Source organism: Manis pentadactyla, chromosome 9 (genome assembly GCF_030020395.1).
Source record: "Manis pentadactyla isolate mManPen7 chromosome 9, mManPen7.hap1, whole genome shotgun sequence".
NCBI classification, from domain to species: Eukaryota; Metazoa; Chordata; class Mammalia; order Pholidota; family Manidae; genus Manis; species Manis pentadactyla.
In genome coordinates this window covers 13,668,299-13,690,173 of record NC_080027.1, presented here as the reverse complement: position 1 = coordinate 13,690,173, position 21,875 = coordinate 13,668,299, and the positions used below count along the sequence as shown (strand labels likewise).

The 21,875-nt window shown below is 55.8% G+C and overlaps 1 protein-coding gene across 31 annotated transcripts in view; it reads right to left on the bottom strand.

Annotated features, from left to right (window-relative positions):
* Positions 1-514: 514 nt before the first annotated feature.
* Positions 515-21,875, bottom strand: part of NRXN2 (neurexin 2) — a 102,712-nt gene continuing 81,351 nt past the window's right edge. For 15 of the 31 annotated variants that reach the window (XM_036927317.2, XM_036927307.2, XM_036927326.2 and 12 more), the window contains 4 exons: positions 17,810-17,899; positions 14,151-14,476; positions 11,825-11,903; positions 515-1,904 (listed from right to left, as the gene is read on the bottom strand). In XM_036927317.2, the coding sequence (XP_036783212.2) occupies positions 1,018-1,904; positions 11,825-11,903; positions 14,151-14,476; positions 17,810-17,899 (1,382 nt within the window). In that variant the 3' untranslated portion in view covers positions 515-1,017. The remainder of the gene's footprint in view (positions 1,905-11,824; positions 11,904-14,150; positions 14,477-17,809; positions 17,900-21,875) is intronic. The other 16 variants (XM_036927461.2, XM_036927468.2, XM_036927527.2 and 13 more) reach the window with 3 other exon arrangements.

The following is a 21,875-nucleotide window of genomic DNA, read 5'->3' as shown; positions in this document are numbered from 1 at the left end:
CCCGGAACAAACTGCACAGGACTGTTGGATTTGGAAAGTTTCGTTTTCTTTTCCCACACATTTCCGGGGTTGGGGTGTTTTCCAAGACTCAGACACATTTGTTAACAAAGAGAAAAAAAATTGGGGTAGCAGGGAGCCCGTGGGCAGAGAAGTGACCCCAGCAGTCTGCGGGCAAAGCCTCGCTCGCTCTTTTCCTGCTGCCCGCGCCCAACGGGTGCTGCTCGCGGTATCTAGATTATTTGTCTTTAATATATATCTGCATTTGCCTTTCCCCTCCCCCCCGCCCCCCACCCCTGCTCCTCCAGCAGCTTCCCCATCAATGCACGTCGCCCGGCGGCACACCACAGAACAGGCCTTCCCGGCCCGAGCCCATTCCCTGGGCGGCAGGCGCCTCCAGCCGGCGGGCGGGGCCGGGGCGCTCGGGGCACCCCACGGCCCTGCCCCCCGCCCCCTGGGCCGCTCCGCCCACCCGCCCGCCAACTCTGGAAACCCAAAGGGAGGAAAGGAAGCGAGAAACAGACACACACACGAGGAGAAGTGGGGCAGGAGGGTGGGGGCGAAGACACAGCAAGCGTGGGGTGGGGACCGGAGAGCTTGGGAAGGGAAGGAAGGCAGGAAGGACAGAGGGAGAAGAAAAACGGAGGAAAATCAACAGAACGAGTAGTGGACACTTTACAAAACCCCTAGCCTTCCTTCCCGCCCAACCCCACCAAAATAAAACTACCCCCACTTAAAAAAATAAATCAACCCAGGGCTGTCAGCCCGTGCCCTGCCTGGTGGGCATAGAGCTGCGGGGACAGACAGCCCCAGGACTGACGATGCCGCGGTGCAGGGCGGCAGGAGGAAGGGGACGAGCACGGGGTTTTCCTTTTTTTTTCTTTTTCTTTTTTTGCTTATCCTCTTCGTGATAGAAGTCTGAGGAAGCCAGGGGATGGGTCCCCTGGCAGGGCGAGTGCCGCACTCTCCCCCTGGGCCCTCCCGGGCAGGGCAGCTGGCAGTGGGCGCGGTGCTGGAGGCTCAGACGTAATACTCCTTGTCTTTGTTCTTCTTTGCTTTGCTGGGCGTTTTGGGGGCAGCCGGGGCCTTCTCCTTCACCACCGCCCCATTGCTCTGGGCCGAGTTACTGATGTAGTTCCGGCTCTGGTCCACCTGGTAGGAGCCCTCGTCGCGGTTGCGGTACTTGTACATGGCATAGAGGAGGATGAGGATGCAGAGCGCCGCGGCCGCCACGATGCCCACCACCATGCCCGTGGTGCTGCTGGACTCCCGGATCACCTCCACTGCGCCCGGCGGGCCCCGCTCCCCAGGCCCGGTGGGGTTGGCTGTGGGCAGATGGGGGAAACCAGGGGCGGAGGTCACGCCGGGGCGCAGGGGAGGGGGCCTCCTCGGCTCGAAGGACGTGGGGGCCCCGGGCCCCTGGGGTGGGTTCTCCAGCAGGGGCTGCAGCGGGTCTCGGTGGTTCATTTTGCCCGCCGGTAGGTTGGGGGCCGGGGCGGAGGGGGCTAGCAGCACCCCAGGGGCGCCCGTGGCCCCATCTGTCCTGAGGTTGGGCCGGGGAGCGGGTTTGCGGGGGGAGAGGAGGGTGGTGCGGTCCGTGACCAAGGGGAAGGTGGTGTAAAAGTCCTCGTCGTCCGTGGGGGGAAGGCTGGAGTCAAAGACCTCCCCCGAGGCAAAGCCCGAGGCCTCGATGGGCTCCTCGCAGTCGCTGTCATCCTGCTCGGCCTGGCACGGGCCGCCGGCGGGCGGGCGGCGGGCCGCGGGCGGGGGCAGGGTGTCTTGGGTTGCGCCCACGCCCGTGAGGAAGGGGTAGAAGGTGGGGGGTGGGGGCACGAAGGGGGACCGGGTGGCCACGGGAGGGGGGTCTAGGGAGTCCTCCGTGATTATGGGCAATATTAACTCTCCTCCTAGAACAAGAGAGAGAAGAGAAAAGAGAGGGCGTCAGCGAGGGCCCGGGGCGCAGGCGGCCGGCACAGAGAGAGAAACAACAGCCTCACACACCCAAATCAGTTCCAATTGGCTTTGGCGGAGACTAGAGCGGGCTGCGCCCGCCCGCCAGCCTGCCGGAGCACTGCGCTTTAAGCGAGCAGCGGCTCGGATGCCCTGGGCACCCCACGCACGGGCTCTGTGGCTCTCTGGGTTTTGGTCTTTTGTTTGTCTTTAAGAAACTAAAAGGAACAGAAAGGAAAGGAAATCGAAAAGAAACAGAAAAAAACTACTGGTTTAAGGATTTAAAAACAGATACAAGAGCAGCATTTAAACAAACCTAATAACAATATCTTTTACGGGTTTTTTCTAGATTTTTCTCTTTTGCTTTTTTTTTTTTCTTTTGTTTTTAAAAAAGAAGATAGCATACCACGGAATTCAGGCAACTTACATCAACAAATAGGCCGTGTGATTTTAGCATGAAGAAAAAAATTACAAACAGAGCTGTGTAAGCGGGTTCTCCCGGAAAAAATAAGAAAAACAACTTTTCCGTACAACGTTTTCTGTCTATCTGTTTGGTATCTCCCTCCCTCACTCTCCTCTCCCTGGACACCTCGCTTCCTCCTGAATCCTCGTCCTCCTCCCTCACTTGCGCCCTCTCCCCTCATCAAACACAGAACTGAAATCTGCACAGTGCAGTCTGGCCTTGAGGACCTGCCACCACCACCTGCTTCAGCACGTGACGGAGGGAGGGAGCACGGGAAGGAGGGTCTGGGGAAGGGGTACAGGACCCGCAGTTATGTAGGAACCGCTACACAGATGGGAGGGTCTGGTCATGATTAGGGGCTTCGAAGGCTGACTGCAGGTTAGCCATGGGGGAGGAGGAGAAATTGAAGGTGGGGGGGTGACAAGGTCCACGAGGAAGAGTGGGCAGGGGGGAGACGCACACGGAAGGTACTGTCCCATAGACTTTGGGAAGGGTGGTGAGAAGCTGTGTAGAGGCGGGGCGGTGGGGAGGGGCAGGGAATGAGTGAAGGAACTGGGCAGGGTCACATAAGTCCTGAGCTAACCCTAATTCCCCAACTTTCTCTTTCTTCACCCTCCACCTCTGACCCCCACTTTCTTCCCCCCCTCCCCCTCCCCAGAACCCCCATGGGCCTCCAGGACCTGGCCAGGGCTTGACTGCCTCTGGCTTTCTTATTATTGTTAAAACAATAATAAAACAACGGAAAGAAGAAGAAAACAAAAAAAGAAAAGAAAATACACAGCCATCTGGGAGGCACTTGTTAATATGGGGCCCGGGAAAAACCAGTGGAAAGGCTTTTGTGGGGGTCAGGTCTCTACTCTCCCTAAGTCTGGTAACGGGGGTCCCCTGGGCAGAAACTGCAATTCCCATCAGCCCCAGAGGGTGAGAACTACAACTCCCACTAGCCCTCAGAGGGGTGTGTACTACAACTCCCATCAGCCCACTGAACCACCTGCCTCCCCCACCCCACCCCCACCCCCGATCCTAACAGAAGTACTGCAACTCTGGTTTGGGGTAAAAGGGAGCTGGAGCCCAGATCCAGGAGGTTGGTGGGAGGGTGCCCTCCTCTTGCAGGGGCACCTCAAGGCCTGGAGGTTTCCTCTCCACCTCTCCCTCTAAAGCAGCCCAAGCCCTGACCCCATCTGAGCACTTCTCCCTGGTCTCTGCAGGGTGCGGTTTTCACAGATCACACCACACACCCTCAGCCCCACCCCCACCCCCAGGATGCACCTCTGGGGAACCACTGTCAGGTCACACCTGCCCTACTGCCTCCAGGCCAGCAATTAGCATATCTTGGTTCCTCTTCCCCTGCTCCCTCCACTCAAAGCCCTCTGGTCTCTGTGCTGCTGTTCAAACACTTCTGCTGATCGTCCAATCACAAACTCTAGCTATCTGTCAAAGCCATCCTTGTTCACACTAGCCAGCCGCAGCCAAGATCTTACCATCAAACTTTCTGCCTTGCCAGGCTCCTCAAGCTGCTCTTTCTCCAGAGCTCTAATCTCCACCTGGGTAGGGGCTCACCTGAACCACAGATTGTGAAGCCCCAGGGTGCCCAGCCCTCCAGGGGCTCAGCCAAGAGCAGAGAAGCATGTTTCATGGAACTGGGACAGCCAACCCCAACTTTTTATGGAAGAGGATGCTGAGACCTGGGGTGGGCAGGACTACCCAACGTCACCGAGTGTTGGTGTCAGGCTAGGCAAATGAATGGACTGTCCAGTCCCTTCTGTGGCTCTCAGAGGCCAGGGAAGGGCCATCTCAGAAGGAGCTCAGGAAGGCCTGATACATCTTCCCCATGACTACAGAAATCTGCTAGGCTGCTTGACCCTTGGCTTGGATGTTAACCTCAGAGGCCACAGACCTGTTCTGTCATTAATTCCTGTGTGACATGAGTAAACTTCTTTCATTCTCAGGGCCTCAGTTTCCTCATCTATAAAGTTAGGGTATTGAGCTCCAGGCCCGGGGTGGAACACCAGCCTACAGATGAACATTTTGTCCTCCCATCCCCACCTGAGCCCCAGACCAACGCCTGGCACCCTGGTCTCTGGGGAAGAGGTAAACTCAGCTCTCAGTCCTGGAGAGGAGGCTGGCAGCTTGGGTCCACTCATGGCATGGTTCCCGTTCCTGCACAGATCCTGGGAGTATCTGGAGTCCTTCACTGTTGGCCCATATGACCGGCCCTCTTCCTGACCTTTCTTCTATTCACAATACCTTTCCCCTTCCTACTCAGCCTTTGAATCCAGCCAAACCCCTTCCCTTCCAGGAAGACTTCTGGTTTGGACTCAGTGCGAGGGAAGGCCCAAGACCCATCTGTTGGTCTCTCTAGCATCCAGCACTGGGCCTGGCATGGAGCAGAAGCTTATTGTGTTTTAACCAGGGGAAGGGGAGGAATATTCATCAAGCATTTTCTGAGCCAGGTCAGGTATCTGGGAAGCAGGTGGAAGCCCCTCACGAGCCAGAGCAACTGAGTTCTGAACACTGTTCCTCCCCACCCCCACTGCAGAGTATTCAGCCTGGGAGGAGCCTTGCTCCCTGGGCCCAGCTCTCACCTATAACATCTCTGCCTTGGATCTTAGACTGAGCCACCAGCTGCTTCTAGAAACTTCAGGATCAAGGCTTGTCTTAGGCAGGCTGGTGGCCCTTAACCAGCTGGCCATAGTCAGGGCCCCAGTGGCATACCAAGCCAAGGCATAGGACGAGGAGGCCCTTGCCAGGGACACACCGTCATAGGCTGATCAGGGTACACATCTGGCTCTCTACCTTTTTGCTCATTGCCAGCTAGACTAGGTTGTATAGGGGCTTCAGGCCTTGGACCACAGACAAAGCCTGCCCAGCCTGAGTCCCTCACAACCGAATGCCTCAACCCACTTTGGCAAACAGTATCTCTGTGCGTAACAGGAAAAGGTTTCCTGTTCTCCTGGTGGACATAGCCCTGCTCCAGAGCCCAGGACACGCAGCTTGGTAAGCAGAGCAGAGCGTCGGCTAGATTTCAACCCTTACTCACCTGTTCCAGCAGCAAACAACCTGTGCATCTGTGGGCAGTGAGCTGAAGGACGGTGCCCTTCCCCTCATGGAAATACCAGCACAGCAAGGGCAAAAGCCAAGGCGGATTCAAGGTCAGAGGTGGAGGTGCATCATGTACACGTGGAGGAACACACCCTCTGAGGGCCTGTCCTGGGCATGTGCCCCTGGGCATGTATCTCTATGTGTGTGTGTGTCTGTGTGTGTGTGTGTGTGTGTGTACACATGAACCTCAACGGATCTGAGCATATGAGCATGGATATGAGTCTGAACAGACATGTGCGCATGTAAGTAAACCTCTGGCTGTGTGTCCACCTGCCTCTGAGCCTGGAACTGAACTCATGTGTGCACGTGTGAATATACAAAGTTGCCACTGAAAACACGGAAGTGTGCCACCGTGGATCTGAGCACACATGGTGTGTGTCTGTGAATACCTCCTTCCCCAAACTCATTTTCTTCTTCTCCTGGGCAGCAAGGCCACATTGCCCAGCGTCCTTTGCCATTAGGTGTGGTCATATAACTGGGCAGTGGGCACTGCGTGCAAGTACTGGCCCATAAAAGCCTCCTACCTGCGATCCTTCATGCTCTTTCTCCTCCTTCCAGTGGACTTGCAAACCACATGTTGAAAGTGGAGGAGTCACAAGATGGAAGGAGTCTGGATTCCCCAAGCACCCCTTGGGGCAGAGCCACCTGCTGATCAGGAGAACCCAGGAAGGGCTTCACCTGAGTGAGAAATTTCCCTTGAAGTTCCCCCTGACATTCAGGGGTTATCTGTTACAGACACAAGTATTACCTCAACTTAGACACTGAACCAGAAACGGCTGTCACAAAAACCTGCGCATCATGTAACAGTCCAAGGAAGCAGATTTGGAAGCTGGAAAGATGAAACCATATGAGCAGCAGCAGGATGTTTGGTACCAGCCATTGCTTGTGGTGACCTAGAGGGCAGGCCACGCACCTGTGGAGATTGAGGCACAAAGGGAAAATGCCAGGAAGGTCGGATGACGATGCCAGCTTCGACTTTCTGCTTTTCATAATGTATTATAAGAAAGAGAGAATACTAGGCAAGAATTCACATATTCTTTGCAAGCAGAGGTGAAAGAAATAGAGCCCAGAAATATAGGGCCTAATATGTCAGAAGAGTCCCTGTTTCTAAATCCTGAGTCTCCAGAGAGAAGAGGAACATGGCTTTGAGGAAAATGACCAGCCCACTGAAACTTCCAACTGAATAAGGGGGCTCAGCCTTGCACAAGGATAGGGATTAAGGTTGTGGCCTCCCCACCTCCTGTTTCAAATGCCCTCAAGATAGTTGCCAATAAATTAAGAGATGGGCATGGGGTCAGAGAAATAAGGAAGTGGATTTGAGAATTATGACTAGGAAAGAACTCTAAGTGTAGTCACTTGGACTGTTTGAGCCAAACCACCTTTCACCCCCAAATATGCACGAGCAGAAAGTGGGCTGTCAAAGCTCAAGGGTTCCTAGAAGGACATTTCCCCACACCCACTTCAGAAATGGCCATGGACGATGGGCACTGGGAAGAAACCCCCTGAGGGCAGCACCAGGCCCTCACAGCAGAGAGGGCGTCTCTCCCAGACCACAGAGGTGGGGGTTTAAGGGAGAAACTTCCCCACTGTAGGAGCAGAGCCTCAAGAACTGCAAGCTGCACGCACTGGCTGGATTTACTCAATGCTAGTGCATCTTCCATCCTGCCCTTTTTCGAATAGGTTTTATTATGGTGCTTGTCCCTGACCCACCACTGTATTCCAGATGTGTGTTGGGCTGTGTGGGCAGTGAGATCAATTGCCCTTTCAGTTTATGGGTATCCAGATCACACACATGGGTACCCAGGAGCCAGATCTGGACCCCATGGAGAAGGCCTCACCTTTGAGATGACTGCCCTAACTGGCTGGGGCTTTGGGGTACCTCCCTTGGGGAGGGGTAGGTGTGCTCTGTGAGTACAAAGAATGGAATGGATCTTTGGTGACCCAAAGACCAGACTGTGGCAAATAAATCACTAGCTCATCACCAAATCGGTTTGTGCTTCCTCCTGGAGGCACAGCAGGGCCGTACCTTCCAACCTTCTGGAAATGGGTTGTGGCCACATGACTGAGCTCCTGGCAGCAGAATCAGCAGGAGCAACGTGCCCCTCTCCTTCCCAGGCCTGGTCCTTGGCGACCCACCCTGCCCATCCCCTTCCACCACGGCTCAGGAAGTCACATGGTGAAGATGGTACAGCTTCAAGATGCAAGGAGGCCAGGCCCTGAACCAGCACTTGGAGAAGAGCTGTCCACCAACCAGGAAGCTTTATTTATAACTACATGAAGGAGAAATAAATTTCTGTATATTAAACCACGGAGGTTGTGGAGTTTATCTGTTATAGCAACTAGTGTTACCTTAAGACACTCTGGAATCTGAACACATTTGTGCCTCTGTGACTCTGAGCTTAATGTATGGGTCTCAGCAAATGGTGTGTCTGTGTCACTAACCCTGTGTACACCTCTGGGGAGCTCATGTATGTGTTCACAGGGCAGTGCCTCAGAGGGGACACACACGTAAGGGGTACGTTCAGGAGACTGCTTCCGTGGGTCTGAGCACAGTGGACTTCTGTGAATCTGAGTACACACGTGTGTGTGCGCCCTGTAGGTCTGCACAGCTGTTTGTGCTCACCTGTGTGTGAACACAGGGGCATGCATTTACTGGGTCTGAACATGTGGGTATGGCCTTGAGGGTCTGGGTCTCTGTGTCCTTCCATGGGCCGCTCTGAGCAGAGGAGCAAATGCATCAGTAGCTGTGAGTGCCTGTGTGAGCCAGTGTGGATCTGAGTATGTGTGTGTATTCCACTGTGGGACTGGGTACTCATATGTATGCCTTGAGGGGTCTGAGCACGTGTGTGTCTCTCTGAGCATATGTGTCTCTAAGTGTGTCTGAGCATGTGTGTGTCTTGGAGTGTGTGTGTGCATCTCTGAGAGTGCATGCATCTGAGCATATGGGTACAAATGTAAGAATGAGTCTTTACATGTCTGAGCTAAGATGGGCTGCCAGGGGTCTCCTCTCATGGGGCAGTGTGGGAGAGGTTCAAGTCTGTAAGTCTGGACAAATGTGTGCGTGTTTGGGACCCCTGGGTCTGGACACACACAACCTACCTCTGAGCATGTGCACATCTGTACCTTTGTGGGTCTCAGCACACAGGGGCACTTTGTGTGCACCCAGGCATGCCTCCATGGGAATAAGCACACACTGATACACGAGGACATCCCTCTGAGGATGTGTGTGTGTGTCTTGGTGGATGTGAACATACACACACACAACTACAGATCTGAGCACAAGGGTAGACCTGGATGGAGGTGGGACACATGTGCACTTGAGAGCCTGGGAACAGATGTGTGCATCCCTGAATTCATGCCCGTGTGTGTGCACATGCACCTGCACCTCAGTAGTCTGAGTGCACTGGGTATGTGGCTGCTCTGAACATGCACCTGTCATTCTGAAACTTCTGTGAGCACCTCTAAGTCTGAGCATGCGCGTTGGAGTCTGTGGTCTGAATGCCCCCCTACAGTCATGCCCATTCAAAAGAATCTGGACATCAAACAATACCCTTTTTTGGCTGGGTTACCAACATCAGGTAAGATAGCTGTGTTAGATGGTGGTCTCCACAAGTCAGAGGGAGGAAGTGTAGGGCCTGGAGTCTGTGGAGAGGCCCAGGTCCAGGGAAAAAATGGAAAGGTAAGCAGGGATGATCGCAGGCTTCACAGCTGGGCCCAGGGAGGAGGGTCTGGCAGGTGGGAGGGATGAAAACACCTAGCAGTGAGCCCCTGGGCAGCCGCTGTCTCCAGCCAGTCTGCTTCCACCTCTAACACTGACCTTGGTGCCCAAGGAGGCCTGGTTCTTTGCTGGAGAAAATGCCTCCCTGCACTGGGAGCTCAGAGTCCCCTACCCCTCCAGGTAGGTAGGGAGTGCCATGGTCTAGATCAGCCTGTGGGACCCTGGAGTCATCTTGGTCCTTGCCTGGCCTCCCATCAGGATAAAAATCCGACTTTAAGCATGTCAGAGTGGTATGAGTGTGGAAATGCAGAAGTGTGATGACTTGTTGGGGAGAGCCTGTCTCCGTCAGTTTCCTCCAGGGACCCAAGCATGCACTCTGCCCTCCTTCCCCCTTATTTTTTTAAGCTGGGTGCTGGGCTGCCCACCATCCTCTCCCCATCCCCCAACTTCAGTTTCCTCCTCTATTCTCCCCTTACAGACTTGGCCCTTTGATGGGGGGAGGACTACCTCAGCTCTTCCTCCCTCCCCTGTCTCAACCGTCCCTAAAGGAGCTCACCCACCCGTGCACACACCAGTCACACCAGAGCCCCTGACAAGACTCGGGCTGGGGCTAGGAAGCTACAACCTCAGTGCACAGCATATGGCTCTGATGCAGCCCAGTGTCCCTGTGTGGTGGCCATCTGGCCCAACACTGCTCTCTGCAGGGTCCAGGGAGAGCAAAGATTCTTCTCTTACCCTGCAGTTCCTGTCCCAGAGTGTGCAAACACGGGCAGTGTGCAAATATGCAAGCTAGGGCTCAGCAGCACCCTTTTCTCAGGACCCACAGAAGTGCCTTCTTCCCAGCCCTTTGTCACCAGAGTCTTATCCCAGGGCTCTCCTGGGCTATTCATCTCAGCCACTCCTAGCAGGCCCAGGCTGGAGGCACTGGGTCCACCTACAGGAAACCTTAGTAAGTGACTAGTTAGTGTGGCAAAGCAGGGCGGAAGGGGAGAGCTGTGTTAAAGCTGCCAGATGCCCAAAGCAATGGCAGAGTGTGAGGAGGCGTCCCTGAGCAGAGGTCACCCAGTGAGACAGAGCGAATAGGCCCTGGCGGAGAGGCCTCCTGACAGTGGAGAGCGTCTGTTCCAGAAAGCACCAGCCCTTGGCTGTGGACAGGAGGGACTTTCCAGCCCAGAAGCCTGTGGCTCTCCCAAGTGGCCCAGGGCTCAGGACTATCAGAACAACCCCTAGTCTACTCAGGGGACATAGAAGGTGGTCAGACTTCATCCACTGGGTCTGGGGACCTGCACCCCAGAAATCCCTCTGCCGTTGGGCTCTGGAACCTGAGCCTCTGTCCCTAGGCTCCACTGTCTTCTTTCTCTACCCATACTCCTTCCAGGGTTGCAGCTCACCCTGAGCCTGACCATCACCCCTGAGGCTGGCAGAACCCAGGCCCATCCCCAAGGTCAGATCCATAGGCTGTGAATCTACCTCAGCTGACCACATCACCTCCCCTGACCCTCTGCAGGCACCTGCCCCAACCTCCAGCCTTCAGGTACCAACGGCCCAGGTGCCATCCATTGCAAGGTAACAGGGAGCAGCCTCTGGAAACCCAAGCAAGGGATGAGGCTCCTAAGGGCTCGTCCAGGCCACCATCAAGGCCCACACTCCCCACTGGGAGATCTGGCTACAGCCAGTCCTTCCTCCATCCCTGCTGCCGGCATCAAGCACCAGGACCTCAGCTCCCTACTCCCCACAGCTCCTCTCCACTGCCCCCAACCTACTCAGATGAACGGCCCTGAGACCCACTGTGCAACTCCACACCCCATACCTCTTGGCACCCCTGCTTCACCAATCTGGTCTCTCTCTGGGGTTGCACCCTTCTCTCCAGCTGGAAGGATCAAGCAGAGGCCTGGAATGCCACCCCAGAAGCCTTCCCTCCAGGCCTTGCTCTCCTCCTATGACAGCTACCCCACTAAAAATGTGGGCCAGACCTCAGGTCCCAATCCCCCCATGGGACCATATGTCTGGCTGGGGGCATCCCATCTACTATACTGTTCAGCACAGAACTGCTGTGGGGTAAATGCCCCAGCTTGGCGTCGTGCCCCTGGCAGAGCATCTGGCCGCCTCCCTAAGCCTAGAAATGAGGAGGGTTCATGATCCAGCAGTGACCTCCTCTACTGAGAGACCAAGAGAGCTCCAGGCCTCAGGGACTGATGGGAGTTGCAGTTCTAGACCCACGAGCTGATGGGAGTTGTAGTTCCTAGGCCTGCATTCCCCATCCCCACCATAAGGACTAATGGGAGCTGCAGTTACTTGTATTTCTAGGGAAAAATCTCCCTCTTTCCCTCCTGGAATCCCTTGGCCCTCAACTCCAGGACTCCAAGCTAAGGACCTCACTACGTCTAAGGACTGGGGCACCAAAAGGCCAGACACTGCCTCTCCAGAGGGCATTTGAGTGGGCTGGCGGGGAATGGTAGGGAGAGGAAGCTATCAGGGGAAGTTAAGGCCAGAGAGCAGGCCCCTCGGATTGGGCCTGGTGGCAGGGACAGTCGCCCCCCTCCCATCAGAGTCACCATGGGCCCCGGGGCAGGGGAGGGGGGAAAGGCACTCACCAGTACTGGGCTCACACTCCTCCAGGTCCTCGTCATCGCTCGGACACTCGGCCGAGGCCACCAGGAGGTCATCTGTGTTCTGGGGTGGGGGAGAGGGGAGGTGGGGAAAGAAGAGGATTCCGGGGTGGGTCAGCAGCCCCGCAGCCACCTCTTGAGGTGTGGAATGGCACAAGGGACAGACCCTGGGACACCCTGGACCATGCCCCAGCTCTCTCAGGGCTTGCTGGCTGACCACAGGCCTCCATTTCCCCCATGCAAAGAGAGACTGAACCGGGTCCACCTGCATCCGCTCTCATGGCTCCTGGGGGTCAATGTGACAGCACACATTCTGCCTTTTATTTTATAAGCCAGGGAGATTGGACACTGGACCCAGGGGAGCAAGGAGACCCAGTGGCCTCTGGAGGCCAGCACAGGCAGAGCAGGGCAGCAGCACCTGGGGCAGGGGGGTGTTTCATGGCTCTGGCTTCACCTCCCCACCACCCTCATCTCTCTCCCCACCCCCTTCCCAGAGCAAGGGAACCAGGCTACACACAATAATTAGAGCTATGGCTGCCATGACAACGGGAGTCGGCTCTGTCAGCGTTTTCTCTCCTTCTGATTGCGAAGAAAGAGAGTCCCCAAGATGAGTGAGTGCAAGGGGAGGGGCAGTGATGGGGGGTGCTAGGGAAGAGACCAAGGGAACCCAGCGTCCAGGCAGGAAGGGAGCCGGAGAGACTGCTGGGTAGAGGGAGAGAGTGGGCTGAAGGCCGGGGATGGGAGGAGTCTGGATTGCGGAGAGGGTGAAGGGCATATCCTGCCCCTTCTCCATTCCCTGGTGTTCAGACACTGCAGCCCTCACCCAAGGACAAGGCAAAGCCTTTGGAGATGGACTTTTCTTCTGCATCCTTGCCACTCTGCACGGGCCTCCCCTGTGGGGGCTTCTTCAGCACAGGTGTGACCCCCTAGGAGTCCCCTCCCTCTCTTCGGCTGGATGGTCTGCCCATCACCTCCCTCTGCGTCTGGACGGCCCTTCTTGCCTACAGACACTGGGTGTGGCCAGTGCCCAACCTTGGGTAGAGCTGGGCCTCTCTCCCAGGGCTCCCCTCTCCCTGGGGCAAGGCCTGGCATTCATGTCCCCTTGGTTTTCTTGGCAGTGAAGGCAGAAGGGAAAGGGGTTCAGGCTTGCTTCTCTCTCCTGGATGGGGCTGTCACTCAGTCCCCGGCTCCCTGCAGCACAGATCAGCAGATATGAGGAGGGTTGGAGCTCACCAAGCCCAGCCCTCATTTAGAGGCTGAAATCAGGCTGGTGGAGGAGGTAGGGCATATCCCATGGCTGCCCCCAGGCCCCTCCCTCACCCTGGGAGGTCTGGAGCCCCTCCAGACCCAGAAGCCCAACAGCCATGGGCCATGAGGGCAGGGTGACTAAGCAAGGGTCAGTGTGCTAGGTGTGGGCCCTCCCGGGGCCAACAATCACCGGCAGCAACAACGAGAAAACTAACTCCATAAGTGACACGTGGCCAATAGGTTTGGGCACCAGGAAAGCCAGGTCTCCCCTGCCCCAGAAGAGCCTCCTTCTCCAGGTACAGCCCTCTTGGGCGCTCCCCTGGGTGCAGAGAAGATGAACTCAAATCGTTTGGGCTCGACCTGACCCCGGGAGAGCACCTGAGCAGGTGGGGCAGGCAAAGCACCAGGGAGCTGTCGGAACAGACACCTCCTCAGACCCACAGGAGGCACTGAGGCCTGCTACGTGGTGGCACCTGCTCAAGGTCACATGGACAGAACCTGTGAAGGCAACGGGCTTATGGTCCCACTGCGAAGACTCTACCACCAGAGAGGCTGCTCCTGGCCTCTGCCAGCCTCAGGGGGGAGCTGCAACCACCAGGTGAGCCTACAGCCTCTCCAGTGCTGTCACCTCTGGGCCTGTCCCGGGGCAACGCCATCCTGGCTCCACCTGGCTCCCGACTGGCTGCCCACACAGCATTAGGCTGGCCTGTGTCATGCGGCGGGCAGAGGGGTCATCCACCTCACCCCCAGCCCAGATTTCCTCTCTTAGATGGCGTGGTCTTCCCTGGTCTACCTGGAGTACCAAACTCCCCCTCAACTTTGGGAATGGCTCCCCTAGAAATAGTGACCACCTCCATGACTACAACATCCCTGGTCACCAGGGAGGCCATGCCGTGAAAAGAGACCTTGCCTCCCTTGCACCATCACCATGACAAGGATGGGGCAGCAGCTCCAGGACCCCACCAGAACCCCAGACACCCCTGGGCACCACAGTCACATGCAGACAGCAGCCCTACCCCCCACTCAAAGCCCTGCCCCTTGTCTGCCAGCTAGAGGAGCTCACCTGGGTGGTGCTGTCCCTAAGTGTGGGGGAGCGGCCCCGGCGCGTGGTTGTCGTGGCCATGGTGGTGGTGGTCTCCATAATGGTGGTGGCCATGTCGGCCAGCAGGGTGGTGGCCGTGGTCTCTGCACTGAGCAGCACAGACGGCCCCTCCCCGACCAGGCGCAGGTGGCCCTCGGTCCGCACGTTGGGGTCGCTCTCGGCGGCCAGCGCCAGCACCTTGAGCCCATTGTAGTAGAGGCCGGACACCTGGCCCTGGAAGGGGCGACCCTGATCCCGGCCCCCGATCTTGATGGCAGCCTGGCTATTGAAGATGGTCAGCTGGCGGCCTGGGGAGGGTAATAGGCGGGGTGGCAGACAGAGGAGGGGCAAGCAGTGGGGGGAGACCAGAAACATGCGGAGAATGGAGGAGAGCCAATGGAGGGAAGAGGAGTGGAGGTGGACACCAGCAAACAGTGGGGAGGGACAAATGAGGGAGGGGCAGACACCAAAGGGAAAGTCCTTGTCAGCCACAGCTCCTAGCCCAGCAAGATGGGGACCCCAGAGGGGATGGGTCCCCAGGGCACACGCGGGCTGGGAACGGGAGCCCAGCTTCCCCCTCTCCCCACCATGCTCATGCCTCTGACCTTCCCATCTCCCTCTCCGCTCCTGCTCCAGAGGCATCGCCCCCTTCCTTCTCTTTCCTCAATTTGATCCCCATCTTTTTCCCCAAATGTCCCACACCAGTGTCCAGCCCTGAGCCATGGAGCCCTCAGAAGCAGCAGATAGAGGAGACAAAGAGGCAGCGACAGAGAAGGCGACTGCCAGGACAAGTGGCCGGTGCGCAGCAGGGCAGGGACGGAGGTGAGACCGAAGGGAGGCCAGTGACTGGGAGGAGGACCCAGTGCCTGTGGCGGGTGCAGCCGCACAGGCCCCACTCTGCCCCCCACCCCGAGCCAACGCCCAGGCCTCCGACCTCTCTCCTCCTCCCCTCCAAGGCCCAGCCACTGCCAGGAGCAGGCCCTGAGAGCAGAGGCCTTCCTCCCAGCCGGGATGTGCAAGCACAGAGATAAAAAATGTTAAAGGGACCTTGCTTCACTCATGACAGCCAATAAAACCGCTCCAGCTCCAGTCTCACTCCTCACTCGGCACTAACAACCTCAGAGTCCCCACCTGGGTGGGCTTTCGCGGTTCTGTTCGGTTTTAGTGGATCTGGGGGTCCGTTTAACCCTCTGAGTTTGTTGCTTTGGTTTGGTTTTTAGAAAAGATTTATTATGTTTAAGTTTAGATTTAACTTTGGTTTTGGTGTTGCTTAGTTTTGTGGGGAGGTGGGCAGAGGAAATACTACATCGCCCCCTGTTCCCCCAGACCTTCAGCTGCTGGCGCCGGGGTGTTTAAGACCTGGCTTAGCCCTTGTTAGCCTCTGGTTAGTGCCTCGTTAAAGATCTGGTTAGAGTTAGGTGCCTGTAAGCCCTGCCCCCAAAACCTGGGCTGAGGACGGTCCAACTTGTGAAACCCACACCCCGTTTGGAAGCATGAGTTTCCCGGAACACCAAGGCCTCAGGGATACCCAAACATCTGTCTGGCCTCTCGCCAATGGCCAGCCACAGGTATGTTTGCTTGTCCCCTCTGCTTAGCCTGTCCTCCACCTCTAGCACCTTCTCACTGCCCAGCAACTCACTCAGTACTGGAGCAACATCACCATCTCCCCAGTGGGGAAGCCAGAACCCACAGAAGCTGAAGACTAGTGGGTGGCATCCAAAACTCTAGACCCAGAGGCCCGGAGGGCCACCGTGCCAGGAGTTTACTCCCAGGCATAAGAAAACAAAGGGGAGAAAGTTCAAAGGGGAGAAAAACAAAGGGGAGAAGGTTCACGGTGGTCAAAGGAGTTTGGGAAGCAAACATATCACAAGTAAACAACAGGTTTCTTTCCTGTAGAACTTATCAGAGCCTTTATTAAAACAACATCCAAGAGGAAGAAACAGGATTCAGCATTTCCCAAAGCTCATTTTACCACCAATCTCTTTCTTGTGAAGCATCTCACTGGACTCATGCTTCACAGGACACGTTTTGGAACTGGAAGATTGATTCGTTCAATAAATGTTTATTGAGCACCTACCACACACCAGATGCTGACAGTAAACTAACCCCTCCAAGAAGGCCCAGATCTTGTTCTCAAATACTTTCCTGCTCCTGATTTCATCTCTTCCTCCAGCACCCCTTGTGAGGAAGGCTGAGCAGGCTTTGCTGTCCCTGTCTCCCTGAGGAAGGCACTGAGGCTCACAAAGAGAAGTCGTGCCCTAGGCCAGGCAACAAGTGAGTTCCTCCTTCCACACTCTGGGAAATACCTGAGTATTTAGCCCAATCCTTCACTCTCTAGAAGAGGAAACAGAGGCCTAGAGAGAGGGTGCAACCATCCAGCTAGTGAAGGAGAGCTGGGACTCAAATCACCAGGCTGAGCTCGGCCCTCCGCTGGACCACACACCCCACCCCTCCCCCAGGGCCTGTCCGGCTCCAACTACCCTTGGGGTCACAAGTTGTCCCAGCCTCAGCCCAAGCTGCTCCCTTGACCTGATTCCGGAAGAGGGAGGTGGATAATGGAGAGTAATTATGTAGGTTAGCAAACATGGCCCCTGTGGCCCCCCACCACGAACTCCTCAAAGGGTTAAAGTTCACCCTGCTGGAGAGAGCACCCCAGTGAGGCTGGGGGCTGTAGGTTTTAGCAATGTCTGTTACAGTCCCTTTAACTTTTTGTCCTGTTATGGATTTATCACATCTGGTTATCAGCATGTTTAGTCCCCTCTGGCTGTGTGGGGGGCTGGAAGTGACATTTGGGGGTTTTAGTGGGGAAGGCCCCAGTGGACATTTAAAAGCACAGTTATCAGCTGGTTAGGTGGAGGTTTAACAGTTCTACTTCCCCCCTAGAGTTTAGCCTTAGAGGTACAGAGCTCGCCCCCTCTCCAAAGGGAAGGGGATGGCTTTGCCCTTGGCCCCAGCTTCCCTTGGTGACAAGTGGCCTTCTCCCTCACACCCAGCAGCACCTCCCCACATGCAGCCTGTTCTGTCCTCAGCTCATGGGCACGGAAATCCCTGTGGGACAGCCACCTCTGCCCCTACCTGCCAATCTCCCCAGAGCTCCGCTACTTCTCAGAGGCCTCTGGCCTACTCCACAGACAGCAGCCCCACAGCCACTCTTGGGGGGGATCTTCCAAGTAGGACCTGAGGCCCCCACTCCTCAGATGAGCCTGGTAAAGCCTTCAACCACTCCTTTGGGTCCTAGGGTCACTTCTCCGCCTACTGTAGCCTTCAACTAGCCTTCACAAACCCTTGGAGCTGACCTTTGGTAGAGGGCACCTCCCAAGCTGCCTCCCAGCCTGCATCTGGCCTGCTTTACAGAGTGGTTCAGGAATCCCATGGATTATCCCAGTCCCATCCCACATTTAGAAAGAGAACGGGGACTCTGTCTCTGTTGGAAAAACAGTGCCCCTGCCCCAAACCACCACTCTAAAGACACAGATCTTTCACTGCAGAGAGGACAGGGGTGTCCTGGCCAGACAATCATCGCTTCACTAAGGGGTGGGGCGATGGGGAAGGCATAGGTGGGGAAAGAGAGAGCTCTGCACCTTTAAGATAGTGTTTTTAAAGTTAATTAATTAATTAATTAATTAATTCTGGTTAATTACCTTTGTCGAGCAGCCACTCATCTACTACTCGACCAAGCCGGTAGGGAATTCTCTGTCTAGCAATCGCCAGGCGCTCGTTATCAAAGTTTCCTTGGAAAAGTTTAGAAAGACAGTAGGTTTCTCAGGCAGCGAAGTCCAAAGGAGTTAGAAAAGTAATTACGCATTCTCAGGAGACTCAGGGTAAGCAGCAACATCCAACGGCGGGTGGGGGGAGGCCCACCCGAGGCGGGAGAAGAAGTGCTGGGTCCCTCGCCCTCCCGGCCACCTCCCTAGGCTCCCATCCAGAGCCAGCCCCACCCTGGGGGCAGGGGCAACCCAAAGAAAAAGAGAGGGGACAGGAAGAAACGGAAAGGGGGCCGGAAGAAAAGGAGGCAGCTGGAAGGTCAAAAGTCAGAAATTAAGTGAGTTTATCTGCGCTCGAGCTGTTGTGCCCCAGCTTCCCTCCCCATCCCAAAGTGGGGCAGTGGGTGGGGTCATTTAGCAGGTTTAAGTTGGGGGGTGGGAGGCCTCAGTGGCCCAGCTGGTTACTGAGTTTAGAGGGCAGTTTAGAAGTGGGAGGGGCGGGTTAAGCGGGGGTTTATGCGGCATTTAGGGGGGTGACCCGGCACACGCACTTAAAGCACTTAACGTCATAGGTTAAACTATTTCTCCAAGCCAACTCAGCGGCCACTCCCTTCCTGCTCATCTCCCGGCTCCCCCCCATCTCTCACCCCACACCTACCACCAGCCTCCACCCGCATCCCTCCCTCAGCCTCAGCCCACCTCTGCTCTCACTGCAGGCCCTCTGGCCTTCTCGCCCTGGTCACCGCTGTCTACCTGGCACATTACAGCTGCCGTCACAGCAGGGGGTCTGCGGGGGCAGCTGCATCAGCACCCAGCAGCCCCACCTGTCCCTTCCCTCCCTCCACCCTGTCTGGGAGCCATCTCCCCCTCTTCCTCCCCAACTTCCTCCGCAGGGTTCTGCCATTCAGGCCACTCACTCCTCCTCTGCCTGGCTGCACCTTGATCACTTCTCCGCCTCAGCTCTAGGCCAGGACCCTCAGACTCCTCTCTGCTCAGGGCCCTCTCCTTTCTGCCCTGGGAAACCAGCCCCATTCTCCCCTCTCTCATAAGCTTTTCTCCCTCAGGCTCCTCCCTGCCCAGTTCCTAACCCCTACCCCTCTCCTCAGTCTTCTGCTGCCCATCTGGATACCCACCTGTTCCTCTCTCCACTCATCATTCTCCAGGCCCTGAAGGCAGGGAGGGAGAGAGGACATGTGAGTCCCTGTCTGTATGGGTGTGTCTGTGGAAAGGGATATGTCATGTGACTAGGAGTTCCGTGTGCTCCCGATGTCCATGGGCTGGGGCGACAATCCAGTGGAAATGGAAATGCTCACCTTTGGGAATCTGGCCACTATTCCCATTAAAACCGCTTATACACTGTTCAATAGTGTACACACTGGCAGGGGCTTTCCCTCTCATCTCCCATTGTACAGCATTCACCTGCCCAGTGAGGCCTGGGCCCGGGCCTGGGCCTGCCTGCGTACCCCTCCAGAGCCTGAGCACACCCTGTGTTCCTGTGCGCATGCACGGTGCCTCCCCAGGTACTTATGAGGCAGTGAGACCTCGCCATCTCTGCAGATTCAGGCCACTGGTGATTAAATTAAAAAGGGTTCATTCATTCATTCAGTCATGCAGCAAACATTTCTTGATTGCCTGCCCTGTTCCTGGTACTGGGAATTGGAGATACAAAAATGAAGGCCTCACCTTTGCCCATGTGAAGCCCCAGCCAAGGGGCATAGACTGACAAATGACCAGCAGTATTCTGTTCTGTGAGATACAGCACAGGGCATCCCACCCAGCAGATGGTGGTGGGAAGGGCCAAAGAAGACACTGGAGGGAAGGTGAATGACCAGAGGGGAGTCAGGCAGGGAAGGGGGAGGGAGGGCACATGTGCAGAGGCAGAGAGGCAGGAGGGCAGGAGGCATTCGGGGGCCTACCTGCACTGGGATACTTGTGTGTGTGTTTGTGCATTTGTGTGTGTGTATCTGTGCATGTGCGCGTCCTGAGAGGAAGGGAAGAATGTACATCTGTCTCATTGGAGAACATGAAGTCCTAACAAAGGCTTTGACTGTTGAAGACCTCAATGCCACGCCATCTTAGTGCTTCCCTTAGTTATCTAATGGAGTGCTTATAGTATTGCTCTGGGCAGGCATTAGCCCCACCTTTCAGAGGTGGAAACTGAGGCTCAGAGAGGCTGGATGACTTGGCCAAGTCCACATAGCTTGTTGGTAGGAGACCCAGGATTAGAAGTCAGGCCCTGCCGACTCTGAGTCTATGAGCTACGTCTCTGAGCTCCCACGCACATTGCTAACCTGAGGTGTTGCTCAGGATGACACTCAGCTTGTGTAGAACATCTGCCCTCTTAGTGCACACATGCAGCCACCAGGCCCTCAGGTTACTCCACGTCAAGGGTGGAAGGACACCCAGCAGTCTTACCCATCCTCCGCCAGGGGTACTGAGCAAAGGAGGGCAGGTGAGACTTATCCAACATGGCCTCTGGCCTGCTGGGTTCCAAGGGGAGAAGCTCTGGACCCAAGTCATGGCTTGATATGGTGAGGCCTTCATGCCCTCCCAGTCCAGCCCTGTCCAGTGTAGGCTGATGTCTTCACTGCTACAAAGGCTGCCCTTGTGTGTGTGTGGCTGAGAGAGAAGTCTGATGCCCACAGAGCAATTACACCCACACAGCCTGGCCTGTCAATGTCTATGCACATAAGAGACTTAGCATAGGAGCATTTGTGTGCCTGAGTGACTCTACACATGCCCAGGGCCTTGGAGTAGGTCGGCATCCCACCACAGAGCCTTTTTGCCTATGTCGGCCTGATCACGTGAATATTTGCAATCATCCATGTGTCTGGGGCTGGCTGTGTATTCACCAGCCTCTATTTATTAGGGGGTAATATAGTTCTCTTCATCTTCAGGGGCTGCCTGAGAATGTTTGGGTACAAGCCCACATTATAGTGAGCTGTGAGCCTACATGGGCAACTTTTTTCCAGCATAAGTGGGCTTATGAGGGTGTGTACACCTGCACATTTCACTGTCCTGCCCACGCCCCTCTCCATCAGTGTGGGGCAGCTCCTTGGCTGTCACTTCTGGCTAAGAGAGGGGCTGAGTCCACAGATGCTCTCTGCTTCTCAGTCAGCCCCCATGTGTATGATTCTGCATCATCGCTCAGCCTATTATATCTCCACATCTCTGTTTCTGCGGTCCTCCCTGCAGTGGCTCTGTTTTCCCTGCTTCTTTATCTCCCACTTTGGAGCTCTATTTCCTCTCCCTCCAGAGGTTCTGTCCACCTCTTCTCTTGTTGGCTGGGTCTGTGCAACAGCATCTCCATATATCTCTCAGCATCCCTTGCGAGCTGCCTCCATCTTTGCTTATGTCTCAGTAACTATTTTAATCTCTCTCCGTCCTCCTCTGGCTTCCTCTCTCTCTGAGGCTCTTTCTCTGCCTCTCTTGGTATCTTGCAGAGTCTCTGCCTCCTCATTTTTTACATGTCCTCATGCCCATCCCTCCCCTGTGTTCCTCAAACCTTGGTTTGTCCTCAGCCACCACAGCTGTCACACTGTTGCAGTGGGTCTGTCTGCATTCCTGTGCTACCCCCTTCCAGGACTGTAAGCTCCCTGCAAACAGGGGCTGTTCCCTGCTCACTGCTGTGTCTCCAGGGCCTGAGAAAGGATTTCATACCTAGTGGGTTGTCAATGAAGGTTTGCTGGATGCACTTGACCCTATTTTTCATTCTTGTTGTCAATTGTATCTCTTAATCTCCCTTTCACCATGTCCCTTATGCCCTGAGACACTGGGGTTCTCTCTGGGTCTCCGTGGATACTTCTCTTCCTCTATCTACACCTCCTAATATGGATCTTTGACTTGCTCTTTGTCTGTCGTTGAGAACAACCCGCCTCCTTGCCAAGGTATGTTGTGGGTTACTTCCAGATCTCTCCTTGGTCTCTGCATCTGCCTCCCCATTTCCACCTGTCCCTCAAGTCTGAACTCATTCTTTCCTCAATCGCGTCAAGCTCTCCCAACC